This window comes from Kogia breviceps, chromosome 9, assembly GCF_026419965.1.
Source record: "Kogia breviceps isolate mKogBre1 chromosome 9, mKogBre1 haplotype 1, whole genome shotgun sequence".
Classification (NCBI taxonomy): domain Eukaryota; kingdom Metazoa; phylum Chordata; class Mammalia; order Artiodactyla; family Physeteridae; genus Kogia; species Kogia breviceps.
In genome coordinates, this window is record NC_081318.1 from 2653683 (window position 1) to 2668970 (window position 15288).

Here is a 15288-nt window from a genome sequence, read left to right on the forward strand (position 1 = left end):
GAGGGGTCCTGAGGCTTGATCCTTGAATTCGGTGACATGGGCACCAGACACATTCTTAGCAAGAGAAGTTTGGGGGGAACGTTGGGTTCAAAAGCCAGACTGCTGTGGATTCAAGAGAGAATTTTTAAAAGAGAATACGGAGGCAGCAAGAAAATATAACTCTTCCAGTGAGTTTTACCAAAAGGGGGAAAGAAGTATGCATTGGTCACCAAAAGTGGTTCTGCGGTCAAGGGAGGGTTCTTTTTTAAGTGGGGGATATTGCTGCCTGTTTGTGGCCAACAGGAAAGGTCCAGTACAGAAGAAAAAATCCGGGGGTGAGAAGAGGTAGCTGCCCGTGCCGGGGCCTCCGGTGAGGCGGCGGGAGGCGGCGCCGCTGGGATGCCGGTCTGGCGCAGGAGCGGGGACGCCCGCCTCCCGTAGCAGGGGCCGGGGGTTCACGCAGGGCACCTGAAGGCAGGTTGGGGCTCTGGTGGGGAGGGATGTGGGAGTCGTCTTCTGAGCGCTCCCGTGGTAGCGATGAAACGGGAGCGGGGAAGAGGCTGCTGACGCCGAGGAGATGTGAAAATGCTCCCGTAAGAGCGACTCTGACCCGATCGGAGATACAGCAGGGTTTCCCGGCTGCACGCGGGCCTCACCTTTGAGGGCGACAGGTGTGAATTCCGAGTAGGACAGGCCGTGTGGCTGCCCGTGTTTCGGGCCGTGCTCACGGCTGGGGTGCGAGGCAAGTGTCCTGGAGGACTGGGGTCTTGCCCAGGGAGCAGGAAGAGAACAAAAGCAAGGAAGTCGGAAGAGCTCAAGGAGCTGGTTCCCAGCGGCGGCCAGAAAACCGACGTTAGGTGACAAGCGGTCCAAAGAGGCAGGGCTGGGGCTGAGGTGTGGAGACCCCGGCGGCGTGGAGACTTGCTGGTCGGGGCGCCAGCGGATCTGGAGTCCAGGAGGCGTCCACACAGGCCACGGGGGATGTTTCTGGCCATGACCCGGTGGCCGACAAGGGGTGGATGGGGGCAGCTGAGGGCGGAGGAAGGCAAGCGACCGAGTCTCCATCTAATACCGCGTTGTGGGCATGACATTTCCTAAGGGTAGCGACTAAAGAAATGGGGGGGAGAGACCCAGAGGGCGTGACGCCGGGGTGGGGGGTTGGGGGGGAGGGTGGTGACCCTGCGGAGATGGCATCCACGGTGGGCACTGGGCGGTGGAGTCCCACCTCTGGTTCGTCCAAGGACTCGGGCCTCAGGCAAGCACCCCTGAGGAGAGAGGGGTTCCCGGTCACGCAGACCCGAGCACCCGACGTGCAGCCGCCTTTCCTGGCCGCCGGCTCAGGGGCGAAGGAGGGCTGGGACCTGCCTCGCGGAGGACGCAGGGCGGGGCGGGTCCCGCGGCGGTGCCGACCCGGCGGTGCCGCGCCACCTGCACCCGGTGCTCCCCGGCCGGTGCTCGGCGCTCACGGCTGGAAGCTGCGCGGGCAGGGCCCCCCCGGGATCGCGCGGCCCTCGGCGCCCACCGCCCGCCACCCGGCCCCCGCGAGCCGCGTCGACCCGAAGACCCCTCCCGAGCAGGGCGCCGCCGCGGGGGCCCAGGGGGCGCTGTCCTCCGGCCAAACCTCTGCCCTTCTTCTCCCCACGCCCATCTCGGTCCCTCGGCCGGGCCCAGCCGTCTCACCTCAAGGCGGGGGAGATCCGTCCGCGAAAGCCCCCGACACGTCCTGCCCCCCCCCCGGCACCCAGGCTCAAGTGTGGACGCAGGTTAGGGGGAGAGGTACTTGGTGGGAGGCTCAGGGTTTACTTTCTGGTTTCGATCTAACTGAAACCCCTCTGCCTCCCACCCCGTCTATGGGCGACACCAGCAGTGGAGCGAGGAGGAGACGTCGTTTTTGAGCACGAAGCTGAAAGATTGCTGTGCTCATCACTTCTTTCCATCTGGAAGCCACACCTCAAGCTGCAGACGTGTTACTTCCTGCACTTCCCTTTCTTGCAGCCACAATTCCTAAGCGCTGTACTCGCCTAGCGAACTCTTTCACGACCTATTTTTCTCTTCAGACTTGACTATAAATAATTTCCTTCAAAATATGGAAATACACTGTTGAGTAAAAGAGCCTGTCGGATGAGAGCTGGGCGAGAACTGTGGAGACAGCTGCAGCCTCTCAACAGGAGTCACGGGAGCTCACAGAGTACCTCCCTGCCTCCCCAGCCCGCGGGGAGGCTCCCAGCCGCCGCAGACACGCGCTCTCTCCTCCAGCCCTTGCAGGGATACTCGCCCAGACCTCTCCAGGCCGGGCGGGGGTACAAAGGGCTGGAGACCTGAAAGCGCCTTTCAAAGGAGCTCCATTCATAAGGAATCCCCCCCCAATTCAGAGAAACCCACTTTCGACCTGACATCTCCAGGTGTTGAGTCCATCTTCCTGAGATCCCGTCACTCAACGCAAAGGTCAGCCTTCTAGAAAAAGAATGACTTATCCCTGGAATATGGATTAAAATAGAAGACAAATGGCTTTGACTTTAACCACTAGGTAGTTTCCGATTGATTGAGGTTTAAAAATTCCACCAAGTCAGATCTGAGAAACTGATTAGATGCACCGACCTCTGGGATACATCACTTCCTTCTGTGTTCCCCCAAACCAGCCTTCTTTCTCACCTTCTCCCTTCCTTACCTGAGACCTGGGACCCTTCTCCTCACCCTCACCACGGGGAGAGGAGTGCTAAGCTACAGCTTTACCTTTAAGCGTCAGCCTCATTTCTGTCAGTGAGGCAGCGGGTGTCTGCGGACGGAGCCCAGGTTCCTGGCCTGCACAGCGTGGCGGCAAGTGGGAGCGGGAACCTCCGGTTTTCTCCTCCTCAAGCTTTTCCTTTAACAATGTTTGGTGTGTGTGTGTGTCCGGTGGGGACGGGGACCTTTATTTTTTTTTAACATTTTCAAAATAGACCATGAATTATGAGCAATCTGTAGAAAGAAGTGTGAAAAGCTCTGAGGATGCCTCCAGGGAACGGCGGTAGAAAGGCACGGGCGACTGATTTTCCCCACCTTCCGTGTTACGATTAGTGCTGGAGTACAGATTTCCTTTGAAAACCTGTACAGATTATTCGTGATGTTTTAAAAAATTAAAGAAGAGAATATAAGTCTCCCACTGCGAACAAACCAAATACACAATGACGCTGTCTGCTTGGTCAGTTCAGATTCACGAGGCCGCGGACTGTGAGGAGGACAGTCACCTGGACCCTCCGTGAATGAGACACCTGTCCCAGGCCAAGCGCTGAGCAGAGGCGGCGGGGCTGGGGGGCCTGGGGACAGCCCCCATCCGCTGAGAGACGACGGCCCCAGCGTACTCTGTCCTCACGGGTAAGACGCGGAACGGACCGAACCCGAGTGCAAGAAACAATAAACGCTACAGAACACAAACGCAGAAACTGCAAGATATTTATTAACACATCTTCAAATTACAGTACAGTTCAAAACATTTCTCAGCATGGAATCACACAAATGATACACACAAGAATACATTTTTTCCAACCATGTCACAACTGTTCTTCACATATATTCCCAATAAAGCTGTCACAGTGATTAGAGCAAAGTGAAAAAGGGGGTAAAACAAGGCAACATCATTTCCCGCAAATGTGTGTAGCGTTTGGTAGAAAACACGGAGTAGATCACCCAGAGGAAAGCAATTCGCTCAGCTCTTGATGTCTCAACTCCCAATGCGCGCCCCATAACCACAGCTTCAGACTCGACGCCGAGCTGGCCCAGACCAGCTCACAGCGATTAGCAGTAAGGTTAGGAAGGATCACAGTCAGCGAGAGCGGTAACAAAGTCAAACAGGCCGTCACCTCCCAGGGGAAGAAGAGGCACGCTACCACTAACACTGAACTCATGCAAAAGAGGTCCTGCAAAAGTGGATAAAAACAGAGAAGGGGTGATTAATGGCACGGCCGGCGCACGCTGCAGGACGCTGGCTTCCGCGGGGCCCCAGCCCCGAGTCGGACTGCAAAACAACAGAATCCAGAGGTTACTCTCGCCAATCAAAGACCTGGAAGGACAAACCGTGAGTAAAACCTGTCAAAGCAAAGGTTTAGATGTAATCGAGTTGTCGACACAGCACAAAGATATTCATGGCACTGAGAGTGGAATTCTAAACGTTAACACTTGGACAGAGCAGCCAGGAAGGAGCGCCGTCACCAGATGAAGAAGCCGTCACCAGGGGAGACGGCAGGAGAAGAGAGTGGACACCAGCAATGGCAAGTGAAAGAAGGGACTGAGCCTGAGGACGGTGGATGGTGGGTCTGGCAGGGAGACCCCCGAAGGAAGGAAGGAGGGTGCGCGGCAGGCCTGGCTGGCGCAGCCCAGACACTCAGCAGCAGCAGCAAGACCAGACTGGGAGCCCAGCAAAGAGAACCGACTCAAAAATGGGGCGGGGGGGTGGGGAGAAAAATCAGATTTCAGGCTGTGTTGTTGGTGAACCTGAAAATTAAACAGTGGAATTAAAGCCTTGGAGTTAAAATCCTCACAAAGGAAGAACAATTCTGGATCCCATGCCTGTGAAAAGCAAAGCTGAATTACAAAAACAAATGATTATCTGCTCTTCAGTCAACAGTACAAACGTGTGTTGCATGCATGCGTGTCGCTTTAAGAACATAAATTATACTCTCTAAGACAGTACTGCAGAGTGCACACAATGTCAATAGTCCTTTAAAAATCAGGTTCCATTACGTGCCCTTAAAATGAAAAATAGTTTAAAAGAAAATCATGCTAGCGAGAGGTCTACTTTCTAGAGTATATAAATTACTAAATACAGAATATATTAAAACAGTACAACTGTTTGTCCACTCTGTGGAAAATATTAAAATTCAAAGACTACATCATGTTCCTTTTTAAAAGGCCTGTATTTTTCTACATACCTTTCAAAATTAGTAAAACAAAACACCAACATGGAGACCTTTTTACATTTTAATTGGTAAGAAGTAGAAGCAAAAAGCAACTTCTCACTAAAAACACCTGTTCTGCCTGCCCATCTGAATGAAAAAATTTCCTACCAAAACACGGCACAGAAAAGAGCGAGTTAAGATTTTCTGCACCTTCTCTAGAAAGGGCAGGTTACACATGTAAAACCAATGATCCTTCCCAACCACACGCTACCAGAAGGTATACCTGGGATCCAATATGAATCAGTGAGTTTTGTTTGGTTCTAGGACACAAAACCATGGGCACTTTAAATGAGAAAAATTAAATAGGTTGTAAAAAACCTTACACAAAATCCTTAGGATTTAATAGAAGTCAAGGCCGACTGCCTTTGGAGAGTTCACATTTACCAATGACCAAAATAATGCATCATTCACAAGTTTTAAGAAGAGTTGAGAAGGTTAATTAAAATGCTCATTAAATACAATGGAACATCTAAATTTTCCCTCTACCGATGTAAACTCCTGTGGCTTCCTTCATGGGGGGTGGGGGCATCGCATCTCCTGGTCCTGTTTCGCATCTCCCACCCCCCCCTCCCTCTGTGGGTTAATCCCCTTTTAGAATTCTGTTACTTAAAACCCTGTAAAAAATCAATAATACCTCTCAAGCTCCCCACCCACTCCCTCAACAAACAAAGAGAAAGGAGCTGGGCCGCCGGGGGACGGGGCGGGCGGGGCACCTCTAGCTGACACAGGAAAAAGCTAAAGCAGCTCTAGTGGGGCGAGCGCGAAGCCCGGAGAGGCACCAGGAGAGCAGGGGCAGCGCGGGCCTAGGCCCGCCGGGACGCACTTCGGGACAAGCGGCCCGCGGCCTCTCCAGGGTCTAAGGGGCAGAAGGGAGGACAGAAGCCCCCGAGGGCGGCTCTAGGTGCCCTGCACACAGACCTCGACCCAGACCCGACCGTCCGCAGGACGGGACGACGGGCACACTGAGCTTACCTTCCATAAACAACAAAGACATTTAAAAAAATACGAAAACAAAAGTCAAACAGAACAAAACAAAAACCAGAAGCCAAAAACACACCAAAAAACCCCCCAAAAAACAGAAAAACAAAAAGAAAAAAGAAAGTGACAGGTTCTCAAAACAACACGGCCTCAGTTCTCGTCTACCCTCCACACAAGCCAGCCAGGCCTCCTTCTGTCCAAGAGCCCGGCAGTCCACTGAGCCCAACGAGCTGGGCCTGGCGAGGACGCCCCTCCTCGAGCCCGGGCCGCCAGCAGACATCTACCGAGCCCACCGTGCCCGCCACCCGCCCACGGGCCTCCCCACCAGACCGGCTGACTCCCGTGCAGAGCCAGCGCATTAGAATAAAGCCTCTGATGGACCCTCGTCACCACCCCTCCGGGCTACAACTCTCCTCGCCCCACTTCTAGGCTCACCCGGGCCACCTCTCCCAGCCTCCTTCCAGCAACAAGTCCGTTTGCATACTTAAGCCAAATGCCCTTTAAAAAAAAAGACCCTTTTGTGCAGGATCTCAGCCGTCACAATTCAGAAACGCTACAGAACCAACAAGCATAAACAACTGTTGAACCGGGACCTTTACAAATCAGGAGAAGGAAGACCCCCAATTAGAAATAGTTATGATGACGCCCCCCCTCCCCTCCCCCCGTCCCCTCCCCCGCCCTCCCCGGTGGGGAGAGGGCACAGACACCTACTTAGCATGCTGCCTCTCCAGAAAGAGGGGAAGTCGCAATCTTTCTTCTGGAAAAAAGAGACGGTATTTCTCCTTAAGAAGGCTATCAGTATCAGAATTTAACAGATGTGGCCAGACCAGCGGTAGTGCAAGGTTATGCTCAGGTATGCAGCTAAGTGAACTTCTATTACAGCGTAAGATCGAAACAAGATAATGCGCAAAAAGAAAGAGCACCTCAGGTCCACACAGTCACCTACTGTCTTTGCCTTATGAGATGTACTGATATTTACTGACTTCTTGAATTTGTGAACAAATAATACACAGGTCAGGATAAATGTATTCACTTACTACCATCTTTATAAAAATCGAATATACACACAAACACATCAACAATTATGGAACTGTATCCATTAAACTTTGATAAGACAACACAAAAGAACTAACAAATAGCTAAGATGCTGCTGAATTGAAAGCATTTCCAATAACATTTAATTTTAAGAGGTCCATATTTACATGGTATGTTAACTGCTCCTGCATATCCTTTAAATGCATGATAAAGAAAGAACAAAGATAATGGTTGCAGCAGATCTTCCAAGAGGGTTCAGCTCAAGGTGGTCTGATTTCACTGCGAGAAGTGCACCGAAAATGGAAATAACGTTCCTTTCTAATTCTGCTTCTTTCTTTCCTTTTCCAGTTTCCCTCAAGGAAACCAAGCCTTTGTTCCCAGGCCTGGCTGGCACTAACAGAGCCCGTGCCCAGAGGCCGTGTGCGTAAGGAGGCGACCGTGGGAAGCCTTTCTAACCAGTCCTTTCCGGAAGGCCCGGCTGGACTTGGCCTTTCAAGAACATTCTATCAAGAGAAACCTTACTTCTCTGTGTGTGTAGACTGTTACAGACACACACCTGTCCCGGGACACCCCTGTCAGACTCAGACAACACAAAGACAGACCTTAAAGTAGCCATGAGGTCTGCCTTGAACAAAGGTGCCCAAATAGGATTCGTTTCTTACCACTAACTAGAAGAAAGTATGCCTGAACGGCTACTTTTCAGACACAACATGCAGATTTTTAGTTTCAAAGCCACACAACACACTCAGACTATTTCAAAAAGCGGTAAAATTTTGTACACTCAGCTCACTGCATCATTAAGTCCTCGGTGATAAAAATAAGTCCGTTAGCTGTGAGCCTTCCTGCTGCCCAGGGCGGGGGAGTGGTCTGGATCTCTCCTATGTGGTGCCTGCATGCTACCCAAGTCACCACTTCAAGGCAGCTCTCTGCGGGCCGAGCCACAGAAGCTACGCCCCTAAGCTGTGGGCACACCTGTGTCTACTGCTTGTGAGGACGGGGGCAGTGGCCACTGGCCATCTGGGCGCTCCCCTGGAGCGCCCGGGGCCAGGCTGGCACACACCACCACCTCCCAAGGGTTAGGCAGGGGCTTTCTGGAACACGGGTGGCCAGGCACCTCAGCTGGGGGGGGTGGGGGGGGCGGGGGTATTCTAGCGTGTTCTACGAGTGCCTATAGTTTCCTGGAACCTAAATCTTCTGAAGAGCAGCCATCAACAGCCACCTTCACATTCCGGCTCACTCCTAGCACACAGTACCCACAGTGGAATCAATGCTACAGAAAGTCTCACGGGGTCTGAAATGCTCTGCTCTGGTCCTGGTAACTTAATTTGAAAAAGTAATATAAAATTTCAACTGTGAAAATAAGAAGACACAAGTTCACATGACCTGTGTCTTAGCTCCCAAGAGAAGGCTGAGGAGGAGGGACGCCTTGCTGCAGGGGGCTTCCTGCTCACATCTGGTCCTCACTGGGCTGACCAGACGCACTCACCGGTGCTAACAGGCTTCTATTTCCCTTAGTTCCATTCATAAGTCTCCCAGGAAATCTTAAGTATAAAATATAGCTAAAAAGTCTGAGTATGCCCCGGTACCATCTGCTCCAATAGCTCAGGTCCACGCTGGAATCAATCCGAAACAGTGAGACTCCTTCACGGGCAGAAATACAGTGAGGCACTCTTTCCACGTTTGCCCAGAGTGAACTGTACTAGAGGCTTGAAGGGGAGGCAGCGTCTCTCACCAGAAGGGGCCTACCCAGCATCCCCCAGACACACTGCGCCACACGCCACGGAGAGTGACGAGCCAGTGCAAACGTCCCCTCGCTCTGGGGTCCACTGAAGGACAGCGCAGCCCCTCCCTGCTCAAAAAGGCCTTCAAAAAGGAAAATCTGAATCACAGGTTGCCCAAGAATGTTCTATATGCGTCACAGAGCCGGTGACATGAATATGCCACTTGGGGCTGCATTTAAAAAGAGGAAAAAACCAGACAGGCCTGCAAAAGCTTCAGGCTGTCTGTCCTACCCTCCTCACCTGGCAGGTACGCTACACAGCTCGCCTAGCAGGGAGCCCGGCGAGCGCTGGAGGTGAGGGCGTCCCGACACCTGCTCTCAGCCCGGGGGCGCGTGACGGTGCCCAGCAGCACTTCCGCCGCACCCAGGACGAGTATAAGAAAGGGCGTCCCCTTTGGAACCAGGACTGCACAGTCGGTGCTGTTGGAGTATATTTACAAGCAGCAGAATCGGCCACACGACCGGCACCGCTCCCAGCCACCCTCACACCCCGCTCTCCAGGATGTGCAACTGCCAATCAAAATCACCCGAATTTTACCCTACGTTTTTACAAGAGCCTTTTGAGGGCTTTCTGAGACGGTAACACAAGTGAAGCTGGTTGAGAAAACGCTCATCTAGCCTGCACTGAAGATAAGTGCAACCATTATCAAGTATTCTTTGCTGTGAAAACTACTGAGAATCTGTGACGTTAATGTTCTTTCCTCACTCTAAGTCGCTGTAATCGATCATACATAAGATCACGAAGAACGATGTCTACATGCATTGTAAGCACTTTGAAAACAAAAGAAAGCGAAACCTGTAGTTCTTTGTGGTGACAAGAGAAAGTGAAGCGATCTAACACCGAGTCGAGTCTGCCGCGTCCCGTAAGCTCAGCTCTCCTGGAACCAGTGCTGGGCCGCTGGGCGCTCCGGACAACAGCCACGCAGGGCCGCAGACGGAGAGACCTCAGCTCGTGGGGCTCTGCGCGGCAGCTCCCGGGAAGAAATTCCACGGCGTGTGTGCAGTGTAATACGGTCAGGCTCTCCTGCCAGCAATCACTCAACAATCAGGGCCACATTTATGTGGGACAAATCTATCATATGCCTGTGGGGATTTAAAGAAACAGTGACCATTAAGCTACCTCTGCGCATCAGCAGCCACCTAATCAAGGAGAAGAAAGCACGCACACTGAAAGAGAAGACCCACACAGACCCAGGGGGACCCACCCTCGTCACCAAAGGAGGCGGCGTGCCCTCTCTGCACCCCTGGCGCGTCTCCACAGAGACGGAGAGCAGGTGGCAGCACAGACCCCTCCCATCTCCCACCTGTCACCAGGGAACCCAAGGCTACCTGTGGAACTTCTGCTGAAACGCTAATGCATGGGCGGGTTCCTTGAACTTGGCTATGGCTTTCCGCTGCTGGGGAAGCATCTGTAAACTCTGAAGGAAGATGACAGAAATACTTTAGAATCCTGTTGTATAGCATGTAATATGCATATATATACATTTGTTTATTTATTTACATCAGATTTAATGCAAAATTTGAGTCCAGGCTAACCCTTAGATCACTAAAACAAACTAATTCTACCTCCCTGGGAACTTTTTGTGATCTATCCAGATAATTTATCCAAAAACAGTGCTTCAGTAAGTCACTGCCCTGAGCAGCACCATTCATATCCTCCCAGCTTGGTGTGAAGACCTTCCTTCCATCATGGGAGCTTCCCTGGTGGCGCAGTGGTTAAGAATCCGCCTGCCGATGCAGGGGACACACGTTCGAGCCCTGATCCAGGAAGACCCCACATGCCACGAGCAACTAAGCCCACGAACCACAGCTACTGAAGCCCGTGCGCCTAGGGCCCGTGCTCCGCAACGAGAAGCCACCGCAATGAGAAGCCCGCGCGCCACAACGAAGAGCAGCCCCCGCTCGCAGCACCTAGAGAAAGCCCATGTGTAGCAACGAAGACCCAACGCAGCCAAAATAAAAAATAAAATATATATATATATATATAAAGACTTTCCATCATTTGCCCCGTCAGCCACCCAATCTTCTCTCTAAACCTTCTTGGGGAGGCCCAGGACAGGTGTCCTTGGAGAGTTACTTTCTGCTTTCACGTCCTCCTGTCAGGTGATTTTCCACGGGGCCCTCCATCAGCTTTTTAAAAGCACAATACTCATCATACAGGAGAACTGCGGCAAGGCAGTGGGACCCCACGGTCGGAGTGGGTAGTTACCTCCTAATTGCCACTGGGATAAATTAAGGGTTTCATATATGTAGGTGGGCCACAGTGAGGGGCGGCTGTGTCTGCGGCAGCCATCAGCACAATTTGGTCACGGTTTGTGCTTTAAAAAGTCTGAGAGAAGTGGCATCTTAAACTAAACCTTTAGGGGACTTCCCTGGCAGTCCAGTGGTTAAGCCTTCGCCTTCCAATGCAGTGGGCGCGGGTTTGATCCCTGGTTGGGGAGCTAAGATCCCACGTGCCTCGCGGCCAAAAAACCAAAACATAAAACAGAAACAATACTGTAAGAAATTCAATAAAGACTTTAAAAATGGTCCACATCAAAAAAAATCTTAAAAAAAAAATTAAAGCTTTAGGATTTGAAACCACCATTCCTGAGGCTACTGTTTGCAGTAAAAACCAAATGAGTTCATGAAGATGGATCCATCCAGTGGAGAGACTGGTACAGGGACGGTGAACTTGCACCTGGTCCTCCCTCATACTTGCCCTGAGGACGAAGGGCAGCTCTGTGCCTCCCCGAGGCCTGGGGATGTAGGCTGCTAGGATCTGGGAGGGATGCGCCGGAGGCCTTTAGAAGTGTTTACACACGTGGCTGTTTCATTTTAAAGCCTTTGTTCAAAGACCTACAACAAAAGCACACAGCCAAAATATCAACTCCCTGAAATATATTCAAAAAATGTATACTGTATATGAAATAAGCACTCTCCATTTTAGTAAACACAGAACTCCCATGAGTAAAACATGACCAGGAGAGCGCTAAAAAAAAATATTTTTTCCAAAAAGTTGCGTTTCAGGGCTTCACAGAGAAATGAACAGTTTCAAGTCTCCACATTACATGGCACCAAGGTTTACACACAGACTCCCCTCGGAGGGGCAGTCAGATAGTCTGGGGGCACAGCACCAACCAGACCCGGACCAGTGCCAGGACCAGGCCCAGAGGTGACAGAGGCAGCCACTAGGCAGCAGTGAGCTCTGTCTGCCTGTTTTTCTGAAACCAGTTTAGTAAATACCAGAGTTTTCCTCTTCTTTCAGATATAAAAACCAGACACAGGGCTTCCCTGGTGGCGCAGCGATTGAGAGTCCGCCTGCCGATGCAGGGGACGCGGGTTCGTGCCCCGGTCCGGGAGGATCCCACGTGCCGCGGAGCGGCTGGGCCCGTGAGCCGAGAGGCCACAACAGTGAGAGGCCCGCGTAAGCAAAAAAAAAAAAAAAACCAGACACAGAAGATTTTTCTTGATGATTTCACTTATTAAGTTAACTGGACAAGTAAAACTCAGCAACTTGGTCTTTAATTAATGCCATCAATTAATTTCTCTTGGACACATTGTCAGCATGCGGCTTTTCTGGCCTCTCAAATTCCACTTTTGTTACTTGACAAAGACCTGTTTTCTCTGCCAGCCCCAGCTTTCGGCTCACGCCCACTCTGTGCCTTGCCTGATCCTTGAACGATCTCCAGTTGTCGAAGCTCTTCTGGAACTGCTCCTGAAGAGAAAATGCCGTGCCGTCCTGTCACCACCAGAGGAGGCCAGAGAAGAATGTGGGTTAAGAGCCTGCTTCAAGTCACAAGTCCAACCCAAGCACCGCAGCAGAACCTCCCACCAGGCCCTGCTTTCTGACTCGATCTCGGGCGCCTCAGGCACCCTTTTCCTCCTCCGGCCACATGGCTGCAGTGCTCGAGGGCGCTGGGGTGTAGGCACAGGTTCATGCTAACTGCTGCCAGCACTGTGGCAGTTCTTACCACAAGACTTAGAAGAACTTACCTAAACTTATTTTGTCCAAAACTACAAAAATCGCTCAATTAGGAACAGACAAGAAAAGACTAATTTGTTATGATACCACAAATAATTAACCACACTCTACAATTCACAGATGGAATCTGGATTTTGAAAATACTACGGTCTTCTTTTGAGAAAAAGCATGTCTAGATGTCATTTCCTCCGGGTGATTTCACAATGTGGAAGGAAGGCATGAAGCTTCCTCGTTACCATTTACCAATTTATAAGGTAAGAAGATGCGCTTATCTTCAAGTGGTTTAAAGCTCAATTTGATTGAGATGGTATCAGTCGAGAGAGCATAAACTTTCAATGAAATTCTTTGTTTTTAATATTTATTTACTTATGTATTGGCTGTGTCAGGTCTTAGTTGCGGCACGCAGGGTCTTTCGTTGAGGCGCACAGGCTCCTCTCTAGTTGCGGCACGCAGGCTCAGCTGCCCCGCGGCATGTGGGATCTTAGTTCCCCGACCAGGGATGGAACCTGCGCCCCCCCCTGCATTTCAAGACGGATTCTTAACCACTGGACCACCAGGGAGGTCCCTCAATGAAATTTTTAAATCACAGGAAGGAGTTGGTTCTCAATAGTCAACACAAGTAATAAGAACACTGTCTTAAACTATGTTTTCTCTCTGTTCCCCTTTATTGACATTTTTGCACCCTTTTCCAAAAAACAAAACCTATTTTCAGATATAACACTGAATTGCTAAAACTGTCAATATTCAACCATTTCTGATCTACCAAAACGACAAGTATCGGCGATCACTGTATTGGGAAGAGAAAAAAAGACACTGTCCACTAATAAGCTAAGAACCTATTATGACCACCAGCTTCTACTTTGAAAATATGTGCTTCTGCTAATCAGTAGCCCATTTCCCAATAATTAAACACTTCAATTCACCCAGAGTGAACGAAGAGCTAAACTTTATCTCCAGTCCACACTCACTCTGACCCCGCCCCTTCTCCCCCACAAATGCCGTACTGGCCCATTGCCCACCCTGATGTACTTCTCATTTTTCAGAGACAAGACATCTGCAGAAAATTTGAGAATAACTGTGCTACTATAAGTAGCAAAATACCAGGTAAAATACTCCTTTAGGGCTTCCCTGGTGGCGCAGCGGTTGAGAGTCCGCCTGCCGATGCAGGGGACACGGGTTCGTGCCCCGGTTCGGGAGGATCCCACGTGCCGCGGAGCGGCTGGGCCCGTGAGCCGTGGCCGCTGAGCCTGCGCGTCCGGAGCCTGCGCTCCGCGACGGGAGAGGCCACAGCGGTGATGGCCATGTACCGCAAAACACAAACAAACAAACAAACACAAAAACACTCCTTTCGTTGGTCGCTTCCTTCGTTTATATTCAGCCACCCCATTCGGGGCCATTTGGCTGAACTGCCACAGGCACTCCATTAACAGTAGAAAAGCTGTGACAACCTTCAATTTCAGTCCAGAAAAATGTCCATGCGGTTCAGAGCCTTGGCCGTTTTTTCCCTGATTAGGAAAAGTTCTTCCTCTTTCTAGAAAGAGCTTGTGTTCATGTCCATGTATACTAATAAATTACAATATTAAGGGGATTCTTTTTTTTTTTAACATCTTTATTGGAGTATAACTGCTTCATATTGTTGTGTTAGTTTCTGCCGCATAACAAAGTGAATCAACGTAAAGCCCCCAAAGATGCTGATATTAGTTGTTTTAAACAAGTGAAATCGCTCAAACAAGAGCCCCACTCATCAATCATTAGAAATCTACTCCCTCGGGCTCCACGCCAGACCTGGTAAGACACCCTCGGGTGGGCCCAGAGTCCAGAGACAGCTTGGGAACCACGGAGGGATGCGCACGAGGTCCCCCTTTCTCGCGTGACAGCACCCGCGCGAGTCGGGGGCAGCCGGCCTGTGCCCATTAAATCTTTTCTTCCGCGGCCTCGCAGTCGGGCCCCTCGAGCCAGTCCTCGGGCACCGTGGCGCGGGACCCCTTCATTCGGGACCCTCTCCTGTGCACAGCCCCCCCGACCCTCTGGCTGGTGACGGGGCGTCTCAGGCTGCCCCCCCCACGCCGCTTCTCGTGGAAATCAACGCTGCTCCCGCGCCCCTTCATACTGAACTCGTCATCGCAGCGTGGGTGGTCTTTCTTGATGCCGATTCTGTTTTTCCCTCGATTCCTACGTTTGGGCTTCCTTGTGTCCACGGCGTAAGGGCTGTTCTTTCTGCCCTGACACGGTTTAAAGACGTTCTGAGGCCCTCCTCTTCCACACCCACCTTCATCTTGTACCAGCGTGCCCCGCAGCTAAGAGCCCGTGTCTCCTCACACGGTCTGCCTGGAACCCTCTTTTCTTTTGGGATTACTTACAACTATGTTTTCAGAACTTTGTGTGGGAGCCTCCAATTAACAGTTTGTCCCATTACCGTTCCAGATCACGTGGCCACGCCTGTATTTTCTTTAAACCTCGTGACCTCGGTTTTCGGAAAGTCTACATTTGACTGTGCCTGGTGTTTTCCTTCCCAAACGTCCTGAACTTCAAAATGACTGAACTGCTTTCACCGAGATCCCAGCTTTCTCCACGTCACCCACCAGACATCCCCGGTCAGTCAGAGCCAGCCGCAAAGA

The 15288-nt window shown here is 51.3% G+C and overlaps 1 protein-coding gene across 8 annotated transcripts in view; it reads right to left on the reverse strand.

Annotated features, from left to right (window-relative positions):
* Positions 1-6919: 6919 nt before the first annotated feature.
* RBM33 (RNA binding motif protein 33) overlaps positions 6920-15288 on the reverse strand; it is a 115595-nt gene continuing 107226 nt past the window's right edge. For all 8 annotated transcript variants that reach the window (XM_059073810.2, XM_067041755.1, XM_067041754.1 and 5 more), the window contains 2 exons: positions 10036-10124; positions 6920-9789 (listed from right to left, as the gene is read on the reverse strand). In XM_059073810.2, coding sequence (XP_058929793.1) covers positions 9741-9789; positions 10036-10124 — 138 coding nt within the window. In that variant the 3' untranslated portion in view covers positions 6920-9740. The remainder of the gene's footprint in view (positions 9790-10035; positions 10125-15288) is intronic.